Source organism: Chlorocebus sabaeus, chromosome 11 (assembly GCF_047675955.1).
Source record: "Chlorocebus sabaeus isolate Y175 chromosome 11, mChlSab1.0.hap1, whole genome shotgun sequence".
NCBI classification, from domain to species: Eukaryota; Metazoa; Chordata; class Mammalia; order Primates; family Cercopithecidae; genus Chlorocebus; species Chlorocebus sabaeus.
In genome coordinates, this window is record NC_132914.1 from 98973493 (window position 1) to 98999407 (window position 25915).

General features: G+C 39.3%; 1 protein-coding gene across 3 annotated transcripts in view; it reads left to right on the plus strand.

The window, feature by feature from the left end:
• The window catches only part of MYBPC1 (myosin binding protein C1), a 61562-nt gene extending 37670 nt beyond the window's left edge, over positions 1–23892 (plus strand). For 2 of the 3 annotated variants that reach the window (XM_037996636.2, XM_073021032.1), the window contains 9 exons: positions 706–840; positions 4996–5163; positions 7804–7892; positions 10848–11043; positions 12677–12816; positions 14656–14815; positions 15505–15641; positions 17745–17931; positions 23320–23891. In XM_037996636.2, coding sequence (XP_037852564.2) covers positions 706–840; positions 4996–5163; positions 7804–7892; positions 10848–11043; positions 12677–12816; positions 14656–14815; positions 15505–15641; positions 17745–17931; positions 23320–23420 — 1313 coding nt within the window. In that variant the 3' untranslated portion in view covers positions 23421–23891. Of the gene's footprint in view, positions 1–705; positions 841–4027; positions 4082–4995; positions 5164–7803; positions 7893–10847; positions 11044–12676; positions 12817–14655; positions 14816–15504; positions 15642–17744; positions 17932–23319 lie in introns of all 3 variants that reach the window. The other variant, XM_073021033.1, reaches the window with a different exon arrangement.
• The last annotated feature ends 2023 nt before the right edge of the window (positions 23893–25915 follow it).

Here is a 25915-nt window from a genome sequence, read left to right on the forward strand (position 1 = left end):
AATAGCTTCATAACATAGGCCCTGAAATTCATTACCATAATTCCATTGCCAACTGTGGGTGGCTCTGGTTGCCATTCCCCACTGAAAGCATGTTGCTGAGTCCACGGACAAATGACTACTCTCCATTTGCCCTTCTGAAGGTATTAGCCTATTAATATAACCCAGCTTATTGTAAACAACTATCACTGAAACAAATTGAGGTCAGTTCAACAGGCTACACTTGGAAACTGGTTTCTTTGCTTTACGGTCACACGTTAAATGTTATCTATTAAATCAAAAAAGTTAGTTCAGTGAAGGCAAAAAAAAAAAAAAAAGACATCTCCATTATTTTATGGCAATGAGGTATTTTTTTCAATGGAAAGAAAATGTAATACAAGAGTTTGCACTTAGAAATTAGAGAGCAATGGGAAAATTACTCTAATCATTAGATCCCAAACCTTGCCTTCTTCAACTTCCTTGGGCCTCCCAGCTTCCCACACCAGCTTCTCAATTTGGAAAAAACACATGACAGCATTTCCAAAATTCTCACATTGATTAGATCTTTGCCTTGCACACAACCATGCTCAAGGTGTCTTAATTGAATTTCATTAAGATGTAGGGCTTTTGTGTCTATTTTTATTTGTGTCCCCATTGATTTTATCACAGTTCCTGCACTATAGCTGTGTAGTAAATACTTTATTCTTTTCTGTCTCTTTTATCTTTAAGCTGTAACAAGCCCTCCTACTCTTCTGGCTGTGGACTCTGTCACTGACACGACTGTCACAATGAAGTGGCGTCCCCCAGACCAGATTGGTGCAGCAGGTTTAGATGGCTATGTGCTAGAGTATTGCTTTGAAGGATGTAAGTACAACCAGTAGATAAAACAAATACTGTCATCAATAGGTGAGATATGTCCCTTCCCTTTCTTTTGTCTCTCTTTGTTGAGAATGCATCACCTTCCTACAAAAATAAAATCAAGCCAAATGTCATCCTTCTGAGATGTATACAAACTAAGCCCTTTTTTAGTACTCGGTGCTTATAAATTGGTATCTCAAAAATATCTTGACTAGGCTGCCAGATTGGACACCATAACTGAACTAAGACATGGGAGGAAGAGATTGTAACAAAACTTTGGGGACTTCCACTTCTTAAACTGGTGGAATTGAATTGCACCACAGCAATATAAAAGTCTAGTTATGATGAAGCTAGTTGGAAATTCTAAAACCTATACTGAGCCGAAGTTAACTATCAAAAGAGTGGCCTATTTTGGGTAATAAAGGGAGACTACGTATTTGTCTAGTGATCATCACCTGCCTTCATCTAAAAATAAGATGAATTAAGAACCACTCTTAGTTTTAAAGGAAGCAGCGTTAAATCCTCGAGCATATAAGAAATAAGTTCAATATGTAGCAGTAAGTTATCTCAGGAGTTGGGGATACAAAAATGTAATCAGTTTAATTTAGGAGGGGAAGAGAAACAAGGCCATAAATTTTTAAAATCACTGATAGAAATAATAGCAAAAGAAAAAGTGACAGAAGAAAGTATGGGCCAGAATTACCTGAAAACCAAAAGAATGTGAAACTTACCAAAATCCTGTTGTGTTTCTTGGTTTCTTATTTGCCATAACTAGAAAGGGATGACATTTGAAAATGGCTCTGGACTTGGTCTCCATTCTAGATGATGGTAGGTAAAGAATCACCCAGGAAACTTGTTCAAACTCCACAAACAATAGCCCAATACTTCACCTCCAAGAAAACTCTTTGGACACCAAACTTTAACATAGATCCTCCAAATGAAGGAAGGAGGTTACAAAGCACATTCAGGAAATCAGGAATGTGAACACAAGTGCACCTCCCCTGGAGGAAACTCACTATGGAGAAGAAACTTCCTATGAAGAGAAAACTACTGAAAAAGAAATCCCAGGTACCTGGATTGGGACACCTGTGGAAATGCTCACCTCTGTTCTGGAGGGAAGAAGAGGAGAGGGACAATGAAGTATCCTGATACCCCTCAATCCCTCTTGCGCCTACTCCACACACACAGTCCTATGATTGGTTTCTCCAGGATTTAAAAAGCCACTAACCAAAAGCAGTGGAAATGTTGTTAGAAACTTCCCAGGGTCAACCCAGCAAGGGAAGGGGGTAGTGTCACTAATGCAACAAGTAAATTCTTGAGCACTTCAGTTTATTTCTCTTCCATCCCCCTACCCCCATTTAAAAAGTCATGAGCATTCCATTCTGTTTTTTATATTGTCCAGCTAGCAGAATATCCCAATCTTATGTGTGATGTGGCCTTTGAGCATAAACCTTTTGTGTATTATGAATCGAGCAAATTCTTTACTCTTTTCTTTCTGATAGGTTTAAAAAGTAAGAAGATACAGCAAAATGATAGATGGCTGTCATTTTGATGTTACCCACCTTAGATAAAATACAACGAAGTGTATTTTACATAATTTTGCGTGTGGTCTGTGTAGATACATATGTATACCCGTGAATACATATGTATATGTACACAGTCATTATGTATAGATTTTGCTGAGTAATGTTTTGGAATTAGCTTTCTATGGGAGTTCTCTCACAACGTGTATCTCTTTCTCCTTGCAGTCTTTTCTTATTTTCTTTATGTGGCTGCCGACTCTTCATTCTCTTTTAATGGCTATTGTCCTCCAGACTAATTTTCTATAGTGTTTAATGCTTTTAGAGACGTCAGGTTCTATTCTGTAAGAGAATTCTTCGTTTTATAAGATCGTGTGTTGTTTTGGACTCTGCCTTTCTCTCGGTTTTGTTTTGTTATTATTTTTTTAATGCCTGCAACATTTTACTCTTCTTTGTTTTCTTTCTGCACTCAAGTTTGTTCTTTCCTTTCTTAAAAATTCTCCTCACGTGTTAAATAACTTACAAATTCCTTGCCCATCCCCTGGGATGCCATCTTCTTTGTCTGTGTTTCCCCAATTAAAGTGGTTCCAATGTGAAGAGATGGACTACTTTTGTTCCCCTTCTGGTCTTGTTTTGTCCTGTTTTCTCTTGAAATTGTCTCTTTTACTAGTTCTTCACTCTTCTGTACATGTTTTCTGAGTCTCTTATTTTCACTTTCTCATCCACTGTCTCTTGACTCTGAAAATACCAACCCAGAAGCTCCCAAGCAGACCATTTGTTTAAAGATGTGTCTCTTTTGCAAAGACATAAGGAATTTTTATTCTCCACATGCCTTCCTAGCTGCCGGGATATTCTAGCTGCCTGCCCCTTCTCCTTGATAATCCTGGTAGGGTTAGAACAAGAGAGAGGCAAAGTTTCCAAGGGACAGCCAGTCTAGTCCCCGATGCCCCCACTTCTCTCCTGATACCGAGAAAGTCATCATCTCAAACCAGTGGGGTATGCCCAAGACCACCCTGTGAGTCACCCATGTGGGATGCAGGGACCTGGGCAGGCTCAATTTGTTTTCTTGACAGAGTTCATTGTCATGGGAACATGACAATGTTCCCTCCTTAGCTGCTGGGGCAGCCTCCAATTCTATTCAGAACTTGGGCCCTGGTAAAACAGGGCTGGCCTTATCCCAAGGGCCTGCACTCCCAGTCTTGAATGAGGGAGCCCCACTGTGGGAGCACCGTGTTTCCTGGGGACCCAAGAGAATCCTCCCCTGCTGGGGTGGCAGAGACAGGAACAAGGATAGACTGTCTCACTGTGCGCTGCTCCTCTGCAGATTCCAGGACCTGCTCCTCTGTTTTCTTCAGGGTCTTGCTTTGTTCTTCTCTATCTCTTCTTTTCACTGCTGGAGGTGTCCCAGCCTCCTTTCTCCTCTACTCTTTTCTTTTCTCTCGTCTTCTCTGTGGCAGGTGCCTCAGGACAGAAGTCACAGTCTGCACAGAGCAGGCTGTGTTCTCCTGAGGAACACCCCTAACACCGTTTGGTCTCTTCCGTCACTGCTCTGAGGACAAATCTCTTTGCATACTTTGCATACTTTACTAACAGAGAATGCTGACTGCTGATACGATATTCTTCTGGTGTGAAAGTGGGTGTCTTTAATTAATTTTAATGACGGATTCTCAAAGGTACATCAGCAAAACAGTCTGATGAAAATGGGGAGGCTGCGTATGATCTGCCAGGTAAAGTATTCCATGAAGCTCTCAAATTTTCTTACTATATTATAATGTTTCTGGGAATATTGAATGACCAAGCATGAAGTATACTCACCACACACACACACACACACACACACACACACACACACAGATCCTTAGAGTTGGGGGAGAGGGAGCAGTGAGTTAATAATGTGGGGTCAAAGTCTTCTTTCTTCCTGTGGGCAAAATGCATACTAACTTTTAGATGCTGAAATATTTGTAAGGCCTGAATGTGGGGTTAAAATTCTCTTGTACAAGGGGTGCCAAAAACTTTTTAAAATTAGATTTTGGTTGCAAGGTTAGAATTTTACCAACTCCTTATGAGGTATCAGCCCATGAACTGTTTTCTCTTTGTGATATAAGCTTTTTCTCTTCATCAATGTGAGTAAATATGATCAGGTTCTCTATACCCATGTTAGTGTCTTACAACAGTAAATCAACCAAGATAAAAATGTATGATATGGCTATAAAGGTCAATGTCTCTCATTCATAAAGATAGCCTTTTCCTGTTTTTCTGAACTTTAATGTGTATAGATGGCTAGCAATCATGATTGCATGAATCATTATAAAACCAAATTGGAATAAAACTGTTACAAACTTCTTATGGACAGTTACTATTATTCAGGATGCCTTCGTGCTGAATAAGGGGTTTTTCAGAAACAGCAGAAGCTTTTAGTTTATTTTTCCTATTATTTATGTTAGCTATTTTAGGCTGTTTTTTATTTAATATATGAAAAATGTCCACCCCTGTAGTCGGAGTCCAGACCAAAGTCATAATCTCTCTAAATGATGTATTATTATGAGTAAAATACTAATTTGGAGTTGACTGTAATGGTTAAGATGATTTTTTTCACTAAACAGCATTCCTCCTTCTTTTCCTCTTCTTTTATGGACTTCAGCTGACAACTGGTTACCTGCAAACAAAGATCTGATCGACAAGACGAAGTTCACCATCACAGATCTGCCGACAGATTCAAAGATCTTTGTGCGTGTGAAGGCTGTTAATGCAGCTGGTGCCAGTGAGCCCAAGTACTATTCTCAGCCCATTCTCGTGAAGGAAATCATAGGTAGGTGACAAGGCTTTTAAAATTTAGATTCCATTTTACATTGTTCACTTTTTTTTTTTCTTCAAACTGACTTTCTTTCTCGAAACCTCCTATTTTGTTGTTACTCCTTTGATATTTTGTTAATGCTTCCTAGGAGTTAGAACTTAACAAAACAGCTCTCTTCAGGCAATATGGGAGATCACCTTCAGGTTTATCTTGGTACTCTGAGGACCAGGTCGTTAGTTAACCTCTACTGGTTCCAGGAGCCAACTCTGGCTGGGCTGCCTATTCACAGTGGAGAGAGAGTATGTTAATGCAACCATGCAAACAATCCCTGCAACAACCGTGTGCCTCTAATGAATCTGCAGAGTCAGAACCGTTTTCATAATATTATGAATGTATTATTTGTACCTTTCAATGTTTTGACATCTGCACTGATAGTATAAAAATGAAGATGAGTAAAACTATTGATACCTTAGCATGAAATCAAGTCCTGCCACGGAGAAATACTAGCCAACCTTGCCTTCCTCACCACCATGCACTCAACAGTTGAAATAAAAGGGCCAGTTTTGCCTTAGAGTCTTTTTTTTTTTTTTTTTTTTTTTTTTTTTTTTTTGAGATGGAGTTTTCTTCTTGTTGCCCAGGCTGGAGTGCAATGGCACAATCTTGGCCACTGCAACCTCTGCCTCCTGGGTTCAAGCAATTCTCCTCCCTCAGTCTCCCAAGTAACTGGGATTATAGGCATGCACCACCATGCCTGGCTAATTTTTTTGGTGTTTTTTAGTAGAGACAGGGTTTCCCTATGTTGGTCAGGCTGGTCTTGAACTCCTGACCTCAAGTGATCCACCTGCCTCAGCCTCCCAAAGTGCTGGGATTACAGGCGTGAGCCACCATGCCTGGCCCTTAGAGTGTTCTTAATGAAACATAAAAATAATTAATTTTGGCTGAGCACGATGGCTCATGCCTGTAATTCTAGTATTTTGGGAGGCTGAGGCAGGTGGATCACTTAGCCCAAGAGTTTGAGACCAGCCTGGGGAATATGGCAAAACCACATCTCTACTACAAATACAAAAATTACCTGGGTGTGGTGGCTCACACCTGTGGTCCCAGCTACTCAGGAGGCTGAGGTGGGAGAATCGCTTGAACCCAGGAGGCGGAGGCTGCAGTGAGCCAAGATCACACCACTGTACTTTAGCCTGGGTGACAGAGCAAGACCTTGTCTTGAACAAAACAAAACAAAACAAGAACAAGAATAATAGCTTTCATCAAATCTTGGCTCTTGAGTATATTTTTTTTCTAGACTTGTGTGACAATGAAATGCAAAGTATGTCTGAACACTTAGGCTGCACACTGCAGTACAATGGTTTACCCCAGGAAAAGCACTGTACAACTGAGTTGGAGGATGAATAGGTGACTTTTTTGCATAGAAACTCCACTTTTACTTGAGGAAATAAGTAAGAAGAACCGCTTCATCCCTGTGAGCCATGAGCCTTTGACTCCCTGCTCCTGATGGATTTGCAGCGACATGCTCTAGTATCTTCATGATGTTTAATTAATGAATATTAATACGCAGTGGGCCAGGGTTGCCTATTATGTACTTCGCCATAGTCACACAAGGAGAAAGTTACTGTTAAACTCCAACAGAGTCACCTAAATAGCAAGTGCTGGGTGCTAACATTTTGTTTTTGTTTTTTTCTGGTAAGGAAGAATGGACAGTCTTCCCAGTTAATGTGGTGCCTATAGATGTTTTGTGGAATGTTCCCTGGCAAATACACTCACTGTTAGAAACTATGAATAACTGGCCAGATGCAGTGGCTCATGCCTGTAATCCCAGCACTTTGGGAGACTAAGGTGGATGGATCACCAGAGGTCACAAGTTTGAGACCAGCCTGGCCAACATGGCAAAATCCCATCTCTACTAAAAATACAAAAATTAGCCAGGCGTGGTGGCATGTGCCTGTATTCTCAGCTACGCAGGAGACTGAGACATGAGAATCACTTGAACCCAGGAGGTGGAGGTTGCGGTGAGCAATGCCACTGCACTCCAACCTGGGTGACAGAGAGAGACTCTGTCTGAAAAAAAAAAAAAAAGAAAAAAGGAAGGAAGGAAGGAAAGAAGGAAAGAAAGAAAAAGAAAGAAAGAAAGAGAGAGAAAGAGAAAGAAAGAAAGAAAAGAAAAGAAAGAAAGAGAGTGAGAGAGAAAGAAAGAAAGAAAGAGAAAGAGAAAGAAAGAAAGGAAGGAAGGAAGGAAGGAAGGAAGGAAGGAAGGAAGGAAGGAAGGAAGGAAGGAAGGAAGGAAGGAATAGAATGTATAAGGCCCTAAGAGAAAATGTATCTTTCTGTAACATTGCTTTAGGCTTATTACAACAATAAAAATACAAAGTCGCAATAAAGCCAAGGATGTCAGGGATAAATTTTGCTGAGTCAAACTGTTAAAACATCTCTGCTTGAAGAGAAAACAAGACAAAACAAAACAAACAAAAACCACACACACATTTTGAACCAGTTACCATATATTGTCTCTTAGTGGCACATCTCAGATTTTATTGCAGAGATATGACCACAAGGGTACTCTGGTGAGTATCATGCCATTTTGCTTTTGTAAGGCTATTTTCAGACATCAGACTGATTGCAAAATTGTGCTATTTTACCCTCACTCAGAACCTCCAAAGATTCGCATCCCAAGACACCTGAAGCAAACCTATATCCGCAGAGTTGGAGAAGCTGTCAATCTGGTTATACCTTTCCAGGTAAGAGTTCAAGGGTCGCTCTTTTTCTCTTTCCACGGTTGGGTTAGTTTAGGAAGTAGGAAGACGTGCTCTGGCATTTAAGTTCATCATGATTCAGGATTTCCTCAGAGGGAGAGGAGGTAAATAAAGAAAGAAAGAGTGTTAGAGAATGATTAAGCAATCTCCTGCTATCAAAATAGAGAAATCTACAGAAATCATCATAGATTTTATTTCTGCATGAGACAAATGAGATATAGTCTTGCCTGAAACTCAGGGACTATGGTGGGCAGGGAAGAAACATCAAGGAGATACCAAATGAAGAAATGCTTGAAGATTCTTTTGGTCGTATATATTTGTAAAAACCCATGATTTTAAGTGAAGCTCTCAGTGTCACATTCAGGAAAACAGTGTGTGCTTAGTTCCCACGATGACCCCAAACCAAAATAATTTCAATAAGGGGGACAACTGAAATTTGAAATCACAATGACACTAACTGAAATATATGAACAATATTAAATCATTATTCCAGCAAAAGAATCTGTTCTTCACAAAATTCGCTAGTCTTCACTTACAGTAGTCAATTTTGGTCTTACACAAATACACACACACACCCTGCACCTCCCAACCCTTACTCTCCAGCTCCCTATTCATATGGCACCTCCAGACAGTGCTGTTCAATAGAATTTTCTTCAGTGATACCAATGTTCTATATCAGCACTGTCCAATATGCAGTATGGTAGCCACTAGCCACATGCGGCTATTGAGCACTTGAAATGTGTAACTAGGAACTAGTGTGACTGGAGAAATAAATTTTTAATTTTCTTTAATTTTAATTAATTTTAATTTAAATAGCCACTTTTACCTTGTGGCTATTGTATCAGCCAGGCTGGCCTTAGAATGTAGGTCTCTACACACATTTGACACTCATACACACACACGCGCACACACACACACACACATGCACGCACACACAGAGAGAAGTCTGTTCAAACCCAGGCTCCCATGAAACCAAACTAAAGGGATGGCCAATTCAGGCCATCCTCATTGCACTCCGGGCACAAACCTAAGGAGAGGCATTGTGTACTACATACCCCCAGCATGAAATCAGAATGAAAGCCAAGGAGGAAGTGAAGCGGAACACAGCCGAGGAGGAAGTGGGTGACTTGGCAAGGTTCTTCCCACTTTCCTTCTCCTGCAGCATCAGATAAAACCAGAAGTGGCAACAAGGCAGGCACACTGGGGACCTAGCCCCAACCCTGCAGTGGGGCTGCTGAATCAGCCCTCAAGTCTCCACACCGTTCCTGCCACCACAGCTAATCCCAGTTCCCAGATCTGGGGGTCTGTGTGTTTTGCTTCTGTCCCTGAGTCTGAGAGAGAAAAAAATCATGAGAACAAGTTTCCCGTAGATCTGGCATCCCAGAGACTGTTCAGCCCCCAGGAAGGGAGATGAGACCAGAATGTGATGTTAGTATATTTGTGTAATCTCTAGAGTTCCCAAACATTTTCTCATTTGATCCTCAGAAACACCCTGTGAGGCAGAAAGGCCAAATTTCCTTACCTTGCTTGAGAAGGGAAAAAACTGACAGGGAAGTTAAGTGACTTGCCCAATGTCACGCAGAAAGTCAATGGTAGGGCCAAGAACAGAGTCCGTGGCCCCGTGACTTAATTCAGTGGTTTTTTTCACTTTGTGTATTATTAGAGAACCCACATTTTCTTAGTGGCTAAGAGCAAGTTGTACATTTAAGGAAATATAAGCTTCAACTGTCTTTCCCTTTCTCAACAATGTTGTTTTCTGCTTCCCATGTGTGAGTCTGAGCACCCCCAACCACTCTTCAGGCTCTGAGAGCAAGGGTTTGGTGTGTAGCTCTACATCTCTTGTTATAACCTAGCCATGTTCAGAGCCCACAGGAAAGCTGTGCCTTACCTGACAGAATTCATACTTGGTTCCTGTCTGCCAGGGTGAGCCTGGATGCTCAGATCTTCTAGGAAATTCCTTTGTAATAGAAATGGAAACTCAGATTCATGAATGGGATTATGATTTCTTATATTCTGCTCTTAAAGAATAGTTTCAACAGCTAGAGGGAACAGAGAGAGAATTCAGATGATAGTGGCCGGGCACGGTGGCTCATGCCTGTAATCCCAGCACTCTGGGAGGCGGAGGTGGGTGAATTACATGAGGTCAGGAGTTCAAGACCAGCCTGATCAACTTGGTGAAACCCTGTTTCTACTAACAACTACAAAAATTAGACAAGCACGGTGGTGTGCACCTGTAAACCCAGGTACTCGGGAAGCTGAGGCAGGAGAATCCCTTGAACCCAGGATGTGGAGGTTGCAGTGAGCCAAGATTGTGCCACTGCTCTCCAACTTGGGCAACAAGAGCCAAACTCCGTCAAAAAAAAAAATTAGATGATATTAGTTACAAAAACTTATGTATTGGGCAGAAACTTTCTCAGGAATTCAATCTTTATAACCACTCTTTGAGATAGGTACTACCATTATTCCCGTTGAGGCACAGAAAGCTTAGTAAGTAACTTGCCCAAGGTCACACAGACATTAAGTGGTCAGGAGCCAGATATAGATTCCAGGGCCCCAGAGCCCATGCTCTTAACCATTATCCTGGGTTGTGGAGGCTTTTGGAGCCAACAGACCCAGCTGGGAGACCTGGTTCCAGTGCTTACTTAACTGCAAGACCCTGGGCAAATTGTTTAACTTATCTATCCAAAAAATGAGGATGATGATACTAAGCTTGATGTGAAGATTAAGGGAAATAATCAATGTGATGTACCTAAGGTAGTGCCTTGCACATAAAATGCAGATGACAGCTTTGCTGCTGTAATTGCTCACCACCAGACTAGAACGGTGGTGTTTTCCAGCCCTGCCTAGAATGGGTTAAGCCATTGTCCTTCTCATAATGCTGAAGAAACATCTTGAGACAATGTGATTTACCCCCTCTACTTTTGCTGTCTTTCTTTTTAGGGAAAACCAAGACCAGAATTAACTTGGAAGAAGGATGGTGTCGAAATTGATAAGAATCAAATAAACATTCGCAACTCTGAGACTGATACAATCATATTTATTAGAAAAGCAGAGAGGAGCCACTCTGGGAAATACGATCTGCAAGTCAAAGTGGACAAATTTGTGGAGACCGCATCAATTGACATCCAGATTGTTGGTAGGTTTAGACGAAGGAGCCAGAACGTTCTGTCAAAGCTGTACAGGGATGAATTGTCCTTGTCCCTAAGGCAAGAGCAGGAGTTTTGTTAGGCTGGCTCTACATAAAACTCTTTTTTTAGATTTGTTTTTTAAAAATAGATAAATTAGGCTGGGCGTGGTAGCTGACACCTGTAATCCCAGCACTTTGGGAGGCTGACGTAGGTGGATCACTTGGGGTCGGGAGTTCAAGACCAGCCTGGCCAACATTGTGAAGCCCTATCTCTACTAAAAATACGAAAATTAGCTGGGCATGGTGGCGTGCACCTGTAATCCCAGCTACTCGGGAAACTGAGGCAGGAGAATCACTTGAACCCAGGAGGTGGAAGTTGTGTGGGTTGAGATCAAGCCACTGCACTCTAGCCTGGGTGACAGAGCGAGACTCTGTCTCAAAAAAAAAAAAAAAAAAAAAAAAAAAGACAGTAAGATTTGTTACCATTTAAAAATGAATTCTCACCAACTCAAAGGACTAATCATGAGAGATTTAAGGCATATATGTTCAAGAAAATTAATGAATGTACTTTTTAGTGAAATCCTTCTACACTATTCTACAACCTGGCTCTCTCTTACTCTTAGTTTCTCATCTCCCTGATGATAAAATTATTTCGTATGTTGAATTCTTACATTCTAGACATTATAGATTCTAGTGATAGTTTAACACGTTTCTTACTACACCTAAAATTTACTGGTAAAGTTTTCATGGAGAATGAAGAATTTTTTTTAAATATTAATATAAGGAAGATGTACCTAAGCAAAACTGAACAGTTAAGCACTGAATTCTTTGATCCTGCCACAGTAGTTAGATACTTACCTGCCCAAAGAATAAATAATGTTAGTTCTTAATTACTTAAATTATTCTGTAATTTTTGCAACTTCAAGAAATAAATTTAAGGCCGGGCATGGTGGCTCACACCTGTAATACCAGCACTTTGGAAGGCGGGCAGATCACTTGAGGCCAGGAGTTTGAGACAAGCCTGGAAAACATGGTAAAAACTTGTCTGTACTAAAAATGCAAAAATTAGCCAGACATTGTGGCACACACTTTTCCTAGCTACTTGGGAGGCTGAGGCATGAAAATCACTTGAACCTGGGAGGAGGAGGTTGTTGTGAGCCAAGGTTGCACCACTGCAACTCAACCTGGGTTACAGACTAAGACTCTGTCTCCAAAAAAACAAAAAGAAAGAAATTTAAGACCAGAGCTAGAAAAAAGCCTTGTTTCCAATCATTGTTATCATTGTATTTCAGTAAATTTGCTGAAAGTTGAGGTTCTCTAACCAATGGGGCAACTTCCTGTAACAGCCTCCTATCTTGGTTTAAAGGGTCATTCCCTTTAAACTAAGCACTCTTTTCCCACTGGCTAATCCTTTTTGAGTTTTGTGAAGTTGAAGGGAGTGTTGAGGCTGCTCTGTGCCCTTTGATCTGGCCTGGCTCCATTCTACTGGAAGGCAAAGGGTCTCAGAAGCCGCCATGGTAGGGTCTAGAACAGTGATGCCTCCTAAAACAGAGGAAAGGGTCTTTTAAAATATCCTCCTGAAATGAAATGTAGACTGGGAAAGAAAATGACCTTGCAGTGACACCATGAATTCATCCTGTAGACCGTCCAGGTCCACCCCAATCTGTGAAGATTGAGGATGTCTGGGGAGAAAATGTTGCTCTCACATGGACTCCACCGAAGGATGATGGAAATGCTGCTATCACAGGGTATACCATCCAGAAGGCCGACAAGAAGAGCATGGTAAGGTCTGGCTTTCTCTGGTTATCAGCAGCAAAAGCCCATTTCATCAGAGGTAAAGGAGGTGGCACAAGGGCCTCACTGGTGAGGAGCCAGCTGGGGCTGTGGAGAAGTGATGTGGCAGAGCAGAAAGGAAAGGACCTGTGGAGCCACAGAGCTGGAATTAAACCGCAGCATTGCTACTCAAGACCACGTGTATAAGGACCACACGTGACCACAATCACTTGACCTCTTTCATCTCTATTTTCCTCGTCTATATAATGGGGGCACAAATATCCCTTCCTTGATTATTACAAAGCTTAAATGATATAAAGCAACTGGTTCAATGCTCCATAGAATTCAATAAACTCATTCCTTCCACAAATATTTGCTCGAGACTTTGACTCAGATTCACACCCATGCAACTCTTTCTCCTTGAGAAATAAGTTGGATACTGTGCACTTATACCTACAAAAAAAGAAAAAAGACAGATACCAGTTAGAAAAGAAAGATTCTCCAAGGTTACAGCATGTGCAAACGCGGAAAGGTCTGGAGGAGGACAAGAGCCTAATGCAAGCTTGTCCAACCTGTGGCCCCCGGGCCGCATGCAGCTCGGGACGGCTTTGAATGCAGCCCAACACGTGTTTGTAAACTTTCTCAAAGCATTATGAGATTTTTTTTATGATTTTTTTTTTCAGCTCATCAGCTATCATTAGTGTTAGTGTATTTTATGTGTGGCCCAAGACAATTCTTTTTCCAGGGAAGCCAAAAGATTGAAAACCCCTGGCTTAATGTGTTTAAAAAGCAACCTAGTTGGAGTAAGACTTATTATAAACTTATTTTATAGATGAGGAAACTGAGGCTCACAGAGGATAAATGACTTGCTAAAGATCATCAGATTTTCTCACGCCTGAATTCCCAGCTACTTGGGAGACTCAGGCAGGAGAATTGCTTGAACCTGGAAGGCGGAGGTTGTAGTGAGCCAAGATTGTGCCACTGCACTCTAGCCAGGATGGCAGAGCAAGACTCCATCTCAAAAAGAAAAAACAGAACCAAAGTTAATAATACAAACTGGGAGCAGTGGCTCATACCTGTAATCCCAGCACTTTGGAAGGCTGAGGTGGGAGGATTGCTTGAGCCCAGGAGTTTGAGACCAGCCTGGACAACATAGGGAGACCTCCTCACTACAAAAAATAAATTAGCTGGGTGTGGTAGCACGTGCCTGTAGTCCCAGTTACTCAGGAGGCTGAGGTGAAAGGGTCTCTTGAGCCCGGGAGGTCAAGACTGCAGTAAGCCAAGATCGCATCACTGCACTCCAGACTGGGTGACAGAGTGAGACCCTGTCTCAAAAAGAAAAGAATATATAATAATAATGTGAAGTAAATGTACTGGATATTACTAATGTTTCTCTAGTGATTTAGCTTCAGGTCTTTCTCATAAGAAGTTGGCACTAAAATTCTGTAATTATACTTTATTCTACAAAAGATAGCTAGGAAGACAAATAGGTAGGTAGACAGGTAGATAAATAGATGACAGACACCTAAAGGTTATGAAAAAACATAAAGATAGTAGATGACATCTAGGGTATATGAATCTAATGTGTAAATGAAGATTAAATTACATAGTCAATTGCAAATAAGTTGTAAAATATTAAACAAAATATACATTGTTTCAACATATTTTAGCAACGTATATTACTCTCCATATAAACATATTTGAACAACGTATTATTACTCTCCATACAAAAATGAGTAGTCTTTTCTTCTTTTTGTTAATAAAGCACTTATTTATCCCAATCTACAGTTAGAAAAATTGTATACTTTTAGGTGATTTTCCTCCAGTTATTATTTGTTTTTCTTTTAGGAATGGTTCACTGTCATCGAGCATTATCACCGAACCAATGCCACCATTACTGAACTGGTCATAGGGAATGAATATTACTTCCGGGTCTTTTCTGAAAACATGTGCGGCCTCAGTGAGGATGCCACCATGACTAAAGAGAGTGCTGTGATTGCTAAGGATGGTGAGTTGGGAATGGACTGACATTTGAAAACCTTGGTTGACAGTGACTACACAGAGAAGACTGGAAAAAGAGATGTGGTGAAAGGGAATTTAAAAAATGGTAAATGTACATTGTAAAATTATGATAATGGTGTTCAAGTAAAATTTAAGTGAAATTATATTATTATTGAATTTTTTTACAAATATAGGCTTTAATTCATTCCAGCTTCTAGGCAGTGGATCTATAAATGGCTAATACCCCAGAGACAGGAAAAAGTAGACATTTTCTTCTAGAGTTTCTACTTTTATTCTTGGACACCTTCAATGTAGCTACACATGGGACCCACTAGATTATAAAAGGAGAAACTAAATTCTATCCTTATCTTTCCATTTCATCATAAACCACTCTTCTTAAAACCTTCCTTGTGAATTTTCACATTAGAACAAATTTCTGTTCAAAATACTCAGAAAGACACCAAAGTCTTCTCAATATCTGGTTCAGTTTCAGATGACCCCTCTGGCTTTCTATCTCATGTATGACTGGCTATGCATTTGTACCCCTCAGAATGTTTGCCACATGGCATTTGCTCATCTTTTTCCATGTGTTTCTAAGTTCAGGAAAGTTTTAATCATGAGTAAAGGATACCACCAATAATATAGTCTCAGGCCAATTTACATAATTTTAACATATTTGTAATGCTTGTTTTTAAGGTAAAATCTACAAAAATCCAGTGTATGAAGACTTTGATTTCTCAGAGGCACCCATGTTTACTCAGCCTTTGGTTAACACCTATGCCATCGCTGGTTACAATGCCACCCTAAACTGCAGTGTGAGAGGAAATCCTAAGGTACTATGTTCTTCTGTCACATCAGTTAAAGTCCCTCGCTTGTATTTGTTGTGTTATAATGTAAGTAACAATAAAAACAAATCCAGCTGCTCCTTGTGTTTTCCCAGGATGGGGGATTAGAGGGTGTTAGTGGTGGTAGATAATTAGGCACACTATTCAGATGCAGTAGTAAAAAATGCTTACATTTCTTTACTGAGGGATTCCTCTGAAGAAAAAGCAAACCACCTATTTAAAAAAGAACATCTCCTGTATAAGGAGATGGAAGTGTAATAGCATTGTTTCACTTGGAAAATTAGGTGGTAATGTCAAGAATTCTGTGATAGATTAAACAGCAATTACACTATACTGTAAGACAGAATATAAATGTGCTTTGATAAGGGTACAGTGTGCTAAGAAGGGAGATATCATATCCGGTTGAAGAGATGAGAAAGGTTTCAAGGCTTCATGTTGGCATTTGAAAAGAACAACGATTTAATGAATACCACCCATAGAGATGTACATATCCCTGGGTGCACTGAGAGAAAGTACCCTAGAATTGGGAAAATTTATGAAAAATTTTTTTTTCCTGTATATACCTTGATCATAAATCGGGAAGTTGGCTGGGTGCAGTGGCTCACGCCTGTAATCCCAACACTTTGGAGGCAGAGGCAGGCGGATCACTTGATGAGGAGTTCGAGACCAGCCTGAGCAACATGGTCTCTACTAAAAATACAAAAATTAGCTAGGCGTGGTGGTGTACGCCTGTGATCCCAGCTACCTGGGAGGCTGAGGCAGGAGAATTGCATGAACCTGGCAGGTGGAGGTTGCAGTGAGCCAAGATAGCACCACTGCACTCTAGCCTGGGTGACAGAAGACTCCGAAGAAAAAGGAAAAAAAAAGGAAAGTCAAAGGAAGAAGGCAGACTGACGTTGAGAGAAAGGTGCTAAATTAATGTTTACTTGGAAGTGATGTTGGCACATCCAGATGGGAATGATGAGGAAGCAGATGGAGGGGTTCACCTGGAGCCTAGGAGAAAGGCCAGGGCTCTTGCTCTAGGTTTGGGAGTCCCAGACATAAAGATGCTACATTCTACCCCTTGCCAAAGCTTTAGAAAGGAATATCATTGAGGAAAGAGGATAACGAGTAAAAAGCCAAGGACCAAAGTGTGAGGCTCAGTGATCGCTCCCATTTGAAGGGCGGAAGGAAGAAGAAGACTGTGTGAAGGAGACAGAAAAGGTGCCATCTCTAGGTTCTGAGCAAGACAAAATAATAGAAGAGGTGGAAGAGAGAATACGGAGGGTGCATATTTATGAAAGAAAGGAGAAGACAATATGAGAGTGAGGAGTCACTGATATCAAATGCGGTTCAGAGATCAAGGAGAATGAAGTCATCTTCCTGGGTGATTGGGTCATTACTGATCTTGCAGTATCTGATTGGAGTAGATGCATTGCCATGGGATGATGAATATAGACGTCAGAGGACAGGTTATGTAATGAGGCAGATGCAGTTCATAAAGAATTAAAAAAGAGTATCAGGAAAAGGAAAGGAGGAAAATCAAATGGTCATGACACCTTAAGGGGATTCTCTGAAGAAAAATGCCCAGCAAATATGCAGTCTCTACAATGAGTTAATATCATGGACCTATGGATGAAATTGTTTTTTAATTTGAAAATATTTAATTGACAAATAAAGGTCATATACATTCAAGCTGAACAATATGATGATTTGATATGTGTACACATTGTGTAATGATTATCACAATCAAACTAATACATTCGTCACCACCGATGCTCTACATTCAATGCCCCAAACTTGTTCATCCTATAACTGAAAGTTTGTACCCGTGTAGATCAAATTGAAATGCAACTGAATCCATTTGAGAAGATTGCCCTAGAGTTGCCTCTGAACAAATCTGACTTTCTTTGTCAGAACTGTTCGTTTGCTTCTTTGCCAAGCACTAAGTAGAGTTTAATGTGAGAAATAGTGCCCAAGTAGAAATCTATCATTCTCAGATGCACTTTCTTTTTAAGCCATGCTTTAAAATTCTGTCACTGGCTTCCATGGTCTATTAATATGCCAAGTACAGATATGTTTTGACCTAAGTTTCTTCAATTTGAACTTCAGCCTAAAATAACCTGGATGAAAAACAAAGTTGCTATTGTGGATGACCCAAGATACAGGATGTTCAGCAACCAGGGAGTCTGTACCCTGGAAATTCGCAAGCCCAGCCCCTATGATGGAGGCACTTACTGCTGCAAAGCAGTCAATGACCTTGGGACAGTGGAGATTGAATGCAAACTGGAGGTGAAAGGTATGACATCCAATATCTCATGTATAGACTAAAGTTAAAGAAAATCATTGAATTATTGTTCTTAATGCTTATTGTTCTTAATCCAAATTGTTTGCCAAAACGCTGCAGCGAGGGTGGGAGAGGGTGGTGAGGGCGAGGGAAGCAGGGAGGGAATTCAGGGAGAGAAGGCAGTTTTACATCCTACATTCACTTCACTTTATTTGCAGAAGGTTATTTGATTAAGTCAACTTATTTTTGTCTTATGTGGTTTGCGCTAAGGGACTGTTAATTTCAGTGGAATGTTAGTATGTGTACACCATGGTAAGAATGAAAGGGGCTATCACTTTGGTGACATCATTCATCTATAAATAGAAGCCTAGTGTGAAAATCCATCTATTGAAATGGCAATTGAGGAATCTGCACTATTTTTAATTAGTTTACTATTTTGTTAAGTTTATTATTTTCTGATATTTATATTTATAGAAATAGTTTTGCTAATTAAGTGTTTGATATTACACATATAGAATATAGTATATACATATTATAACAGGTTGCTTTTCAAATCTCTAACTAGAGAACTTCCATTTATAGGTATACATTTCATTTATACTAGTTTTCAAAGTGTGGCAACTAATGTAAACCAAGAAAACACATAAGGATTTATGTGGTTGAAAAGCATAACCTGCCATCTTAATCAATTTTCATATTAATCAACTACCATTTTTATACTGACATTTTTCTTTACAAGCAGAACCTACTTTGGGACACCATGAAAACCCCTTCAAAGAGTCACCGTTATGAGATAATAGGTGACATGATCCTAGTGTGTTTTCTCTCATTCTTAAGTGTATTATATTGCCATTCTGTAATAACCAAAATCTTTCTTTTTCCAATCTCTCTATAATGAAGAAATTATGACCTAAAACTCAGAAAGTAAATATCTATTTTAGAAAATCATAGTAAATGCTTGGGTATTTATGTTTTTTAAAAAAGAGTCTTTTAGCCGGGCGTGGTGGCTCATACCTGTAATCCCAGCACTTTGGGAGGCTGAGGCGGGCGGATCACGAGGTCAGGAGTTCGAGACCAGCCTGACCAACATGGTGAAACCCTGTCTCTACTAAAAATACAAAAATTAGCCAGGCGTGGTGGCACACGCCTGTAATCCCAACTACTCGGGAGGCTGAGGCAGGAGAATGGCTTGAACCCAGGAGGTGGAGGTTGCAGCGAGCCAAGATCACGCCAGTGCACTCCAACCTGAGTGACAGAGCGAGACTCCGTCTCAAAAAAAAAAAAACGAAAGAGTCTTTTAGTGCTAAATCTAATATAAATGTGATAGAGAAACTTCTTGAACAAAATAACTTTCATATATATATACACATATATATATACACACGCGCGCACACACACACACACACATATACACACTCATATATATATTTTTTTGAGACAAAGTCTCACTCTATCACCCAGGCTGAAGTGCAAGGGTGCAATCTCAGCTCACTACAACCTCTGCCTCCTGGGTTCAAGCAATTCTCGTGCCTCAGCTTCTTGAGTAGCCGGGATTACAGGCATGCACCACCACACCTGGCTAATTTTTATATCTTCAGTAAAGACGGGATTTCGCCATGTTGGCTAGGCTGGTCTCAAACTCCTGACCTCAAGCAGTCCATCCGCCTTGGCCTCCCGAAGTTCTGGGATTATAGGCGTGAGCCACTGCACCCAGCCGCTTTCCTCTTATAACTTTTTAAAGCTGTATTTTTTCTTTTACGATTCGTAATTGAGTGAAAGGAAAAAGATTTGATTTTTTTCTCACAAATATAAGGCATATAATATTCTTAGAAAATTTCAAGCCTTACTATTGAGATAATCCTTATGAATTTAAACATTTTTAGCTCCTTTATTGGCTTTAAATGATTATTAAGGTCATAATTGCAAATCATCTGGTTTCTCAACTGCTAGACTTATTAGTTCCAAAGTATTGTTGATGCTTTTGTTTCAATATCCCCCCAAAAAACAAAAACTAAAAAAAAAAAAAAACAGTACCACTTATTTATGCTTTGAAACTAGCTGAATGTTGTTAATGATATAAAATGATGCTTTAACAAATGGAACAATATTTGGGGCCCTCCTTAAAAGTGAATAGTATTATACATATACGTGATATATTCTTTTTAGTGAAAATATAGTAAATGGTACAGTAATTAAATTTGATAAAAAGAATAATGTATTCTAGTACATAGTTCATAATAAAGTATCAACTGTGATATATTGATAAAAGTTTTTGGTCCTAAAAGTAACTGAAATTGTTTATCATCAGATTGTTATCTGGTAATAGGTAACTTGAATCAAGTTAAGTTGTGAAAAAAGGTAAGAATGTCAACTGAGAATAAATAAATACTGGTACAAATATTCTGATTCTGCAGTGATATATCAAGGAGTAGATACCCCTGGACAACCAGTCTTCCTGGAGGGGCAGCAACAGGTTTAAAAAGTTTATATCCCACTGGATATTCTACTTTCCGTTCCATTCCTCTTACATGAAAATGCACCTTGCATGTAACGCTTGACTTTCTCATTTGCTTTTAATTGTACCTCTTAGCAGCTCATGGCATACAGTGTTTATGCCATGAACAAGGAAGGCCAAATTATTCAAGGATATTAAGTAATGTAGAAACTAAGTTTTGTCAGAAAACTACGTACCTTACCACATGTCTCCATGAATAAAGCCAGAAAGCTACATTTGAAGATGATCTCGTTTTACATAATAAGACTATCAAAACTTGGGAATCAACATTTCTTTATTATTTTCATTTTTTAACTGTAGAAATACTTTTTTAAAGATAGTTTACAGCATAGTTTCCTTACATTCATGATGCAATTCAGAGAACTGAACGTTTTAAACATTTTTTTTAATGTTCTGAGCATTTTTTATGGAAAGAGGATAAAAAAATATTTCCAATATTTAAAGGCCAGGCGTGATGGCTCTCGCCTATAATCCCAGCACTTTGGGAGGCCAAGGTAGGTGGATCGCTTGATCCCAGGAGTCCAAGATCAGATTGGGCAACATGGCAAATTCCCATCTCTACAAAAGTACAAAACTTAGCCAGGTGTGGTGGCGCAAGCCTGTCGTCCTAGCTACTTGGAGAGCTGAGGCAGGAGGATCACTTGAATGTGGGAGGTCGAGGAGGCTTCAGTGAGCCGAGATCTCCAGCTTAGGTGACAAAGTGAGAATTTGTCTCAAAAAAATAACAAATAAAAAAAAAATAAATTGGGAAACTTACATATTTAAAATATTCCCATTAAAAATTCACCGGTAGAATATCTGTAACCCATCTATCTGTTGAAGATTTTGGACATTTTCATGGGGACTCAAATTATTTCACATGTTTATGAACTTAAAAGGAAAGAAAATTCTAGGCTCTATTATAAAATGTATCAAGCAATAAATGAGTACTATCATATACATGTGATTCACCCCCATTTGGAATTGCAAATTAAGAGTTATTTGCAGCTGGGTATGCAACCTGATTAAAACCCTGATGATGTAGATCTATGCCTGAGTTTACAATATTTGTTTTGTGAATTTCCAAAGATAATATCAGCTTTCAAAAGAGAAAAAAAGTAAGGTTCTTTCTTGAAAGCTTTGTAGATTGTATACAGAATAGCTTTGTAACATAAGGTTAAGTTTTGTGTCTATTTAGATCAGTCATATATATTCCATTCAGAATACAATATTATAGAATACACTAGTCTAATATTTGTACTTGATAATTTTGCCTTTTAGAATTTCAACATATATATATGTACACTAACACTTTGTCCATTGTCTATGTTTTTCTTTTGTTGAAAAACACGATATATATATGTTGTAGGGTTTTGGTTTTTGTATTTGTTTTAAGCTAATGGTTTGGAAGCTCTTACCATAGATATTCACTATACAATCGGATTGGCTTTGCCACCTATTCAGGCAAAGTAGTTGTGCATATTAATAAATGGTTTACATATTAATGATCCTTTTGATGTGACTGGAACCCCACCCTTCATTTCATGTGCTTCTATTTTCCTACATCTTTTACATGACTAAGGATTAATGAAATCACCTCATCATAATCATGACCATAATTTCATCCAACAAGTACTCAACTTTGGTGTTAGCACTTTATTAATGCTTACGACTTCTCTCTCTCTCCCTCTTTCTCTTTTCCTTAGTCGTTGCACAATAAGGATTTTTGAATGTATAATATCATCTAAGGTAAGCTTTCATATGGTTTTGGCATATGAAGCTTATGACTGTCATAAGCCATACCAAGCCTGTGGAGTATGGCATGATTTTCATTATGTAATCCAATGAAAATAGACTTATTTTAAATCGCTAACTTTGTAGTTTTAATTTGTAGTTCACTATCTTGAAATTAACAGCTAGTACTTATCCATCACAGCAGTCTCCTGTTGACATGAAGCAAGTTGTTGAATGCAGTAGAGCATGAATCAAAGCATTTAATGTAGACAAAAACGGGTGATACCCAAGCATTCTGAATTATTTGCATCAAGGAATGGACATGTACATAAGTGGCATCATTTCTACCAATATGTGATTTGAGTTGTTTTTTTTTAAAAAAGGAGAATGACTTTCTCAAATTTGCATTAAAGAAGTTTTTAAGAATGTTCAAATGGCATGCTGCTTTGTCTGGACGTGAATTTATTAGCAAGTAGTGAAGCACTTCACTAAAGGACCATGAATTTTTGTGGTTTCATGGATTCTCTCTTGAAGGGTACTTTTATTTTTTTGATATAAATCGGAAACTCAGAAGGTAGGTATGAAATATTGGTTGGTGTTTCTCACACCTTCAGAAAGTATTGGACCGGTCTTATCATTATAACTTTAACAAAATATTTCCAATTTTTGTGCTTCTGACGTGCATAAATGACCAAAGTTAAAGGGGGTAGTTTATATATTTTCCAATGTGTTTGAATTGAAACTCTCTGTGCCTAATTAAAAACAACATTAACAAACTGGAAGCAGATCTTCCTGCTGATCCATAAGGTGGTATGCATGTATTCTGCTGTTCAGTCAGAACATTTAAATCATCTATGAGGAATCACAAAACCTCTCAAAGAGCAATAAATACTTTCCAACCACTTGGGAATTTAAATGAAGATTGAACAATAGTAGGGGAAAAACTGCTATGGTTCTGCTGGGAACTTGCTTTTCCTTCTAGATGCCAAGTGCTTTAAATTCTAAATGTACTAAAACTAGGAGAAGATTTCCAAGTAGAGACTGAATGAATCTTTGTAACTAATGGGAACATAATTAGTCACATTTCCAGGCAGCTAGCCAAGAAGTATTGTTTCAGCGATTTTTCACGTAGATGGTTTTGATTTATCTCTTTTCCTTTTGGTCCTCTCTAGGTGGACTCTCCTTCTGCAGGCTCCTCTTGCAAGGCGTACCTCCAAACATAATTGATTCATATCTGCGAGACGTACACTCAAGCAATCCTGAGGAATACTGAGGGCCTGGCCACTGCCTTTCTGCACTCTGCTGCTTTGAAATCTGGTTGAAATGAGAAAAAGCATTTTCTGTTTTTCCACCAGGCCCCCAAGTGTGGTCTTTTTCTTTCCTCCTAATGTTGAAGAGAAAAAAAAAAAAAAAAAAATTTGCCCAGATTGCTTAATTAAAAATTGCAAACAAAATCTCATTTGAAGTCAGCACTTTGGTCATTATTATCTCTGCTCACTGTATTATACTTTACAAAAATGCAAGCCATAGAATCAGCAAAAGCAGTTATTTTAAATAGTAGGCTATAAATGCCTTTTTTTCCTCTCAGAGTAAAGAACATAACACAATACACCACGATTGGACCTTGAAAACCCATCTTTCTCTTGATCTAATAGATTTTTCTAACTAAAGCAGAGTTGTTTATTTCATACAGCCCTGCTTAACACCACCAGGATCTGTGCCCTGTTTTCTTATTTGAATGCAATGAAACATTTTTAAAAGTCTAACTTTCAAACAAATTTCCTCAGAAGGGCAAATGAATTCAGTCAATGGTACAACAAATCTGAAGTGTTTGTGATGAAATGATGCAATATTCATTTATGTATTTGGGGTTGTGTACCTAGACACAGAACTGAGACTAAAGGCTGGGAGCCAGCATGCCCCTGAACCCACCTCGCCCTCCCTGTGGCTCTAGCAAGGCATCTTGGCCAACTCTGCCAGAGCTTCTGCCAGAACAGCTAGTCATAGTGACAGAGGGCTGTTACAGACAACAGACCTATTACAGAGTTAGGGTTTGCTAACGGTATCCATTTAATTTGATGGAAACCTTTATTAAAAAAAATCTAGCAGCTGAGAAACATTTATACTAACCCATAATCTTTTCCGCAACTTCCCTTACTCTTCCTGATACAAAGTTTCAGTTAAGGGAGTAGAATCGAACTGTAAGGTACCACACCATTACTGTTTATTCCCTTGCCTCCCTTCTGTTTTTCTTTTCGGTGTTTTGTTGCAGGGGCTAAATATGTTGTCACTTGTTGGTGGGCCCATGGCTTCTTTGGATGACATTTTAAACATATCTGCTCTGCTTTCTTTCCAGATTTTAGCTGAGAAGTTCTATGGTCGTCATGGATCTGGGTTGATGTTGGGCTTGTAAAGGGAAGGGTGAATGATTCAGTTCGTTGCAATACATTTGAGAACAAGAGAAAGTCTAGTTTATGTCCAAACTACGGTGGCTCTATATATCTCTTTTGGAGTTGGTTGGTGATGTTGCCTTACTGGTTGTTAATGACATTGGCTATCACCCCTGCTCCTATGCTCCCAACAACTCCAGAATAATATTGTGTGCAATCCCTGTGTAAATACCAATTTTAATCAAGAAAGCTACGTGCACAGTATTGGCTAAGGTATTTTACATAAAGGAAGTCTGGCTCATCTATAAAGACATGAAGACCTTATGTCTATGTACAAACCAAAGAAATGACAATGTGGCAAACCCAATCAACATGGTCCCTGCAGCCCAGCTGCTGCGTCTTAGCTATAGCACAGCAGCTGAGCTGGCTACTGAAATATGCACTGAGCAGTTTTGCCAAGACATTGGCCAAGCTGGTTAGGTTGCTTATACGTGTATGGTTTTACATAGCCTAAAAGAGACTGTAAAACCCCCCTGCTGAATTTTGATTCCTCACTTATGACTTAGGCTCTTTAATTATATTTTGTATTAGCTAATGTTACTTTTCTACATATAATCTTTCCTTATATTAAGGGTACACATACACTGCAAAGTTCTAATAAGGAAGAAAAAGTCTATTGTGAAACTGCAAAGAGCAAAAATATCAGAAGCTGTTATTACTATTGGTTTTTCTATAATTTTGTTTAAATTTCACTGTATTAAAAAATTACATATCACAGGAATTTACCAAAAATTCTTTTGGGAAACTAAACATTGATGAAAAATTTTAGGCTGGACACAGTGGCTCAGACGCCTGTAATCCCAGCAGTTTTAGAGGCCAAGGTGGGCAGATCACTTGAGGCTGGGAGTTCAAGCCAGCCTATGCAGCATGGTGATGCCTTGTCTCCACTAAAAATACAAAAATTAGTTGGACGCGGTGGCACATACCTGTAGTCCCAGCTACTTGGGAAGCTGAGGCACAAGAATAGCTTGAACCTGGCAGGTGGAGGTTGCAGTGAGCCGAGACTGCACCACTGTATTCCAGCCCGGGCAACAAAATGAGACCCTGTCTCAAAAAAATATTTTTTTTTAAGGCTCACGTTTCTTTATTTACCTTAAAAGAAGGCTTAATGGATGTTCTCATCTAAATTAATATCAAAGTAGAAAAAAATAATTCTAAGAGACATTGGAACAAGGTAATATGCCCTTAACCATTCATTTTTAGAATAAATTCTGAAACACTATTTAGCTCAACAAATGAGTTATTGAATGTCTGATATCTGCATGGCACTGTAATGGATTCAGCTTGCAACTTGATAAATAAGGTACTTCAGGCTGGG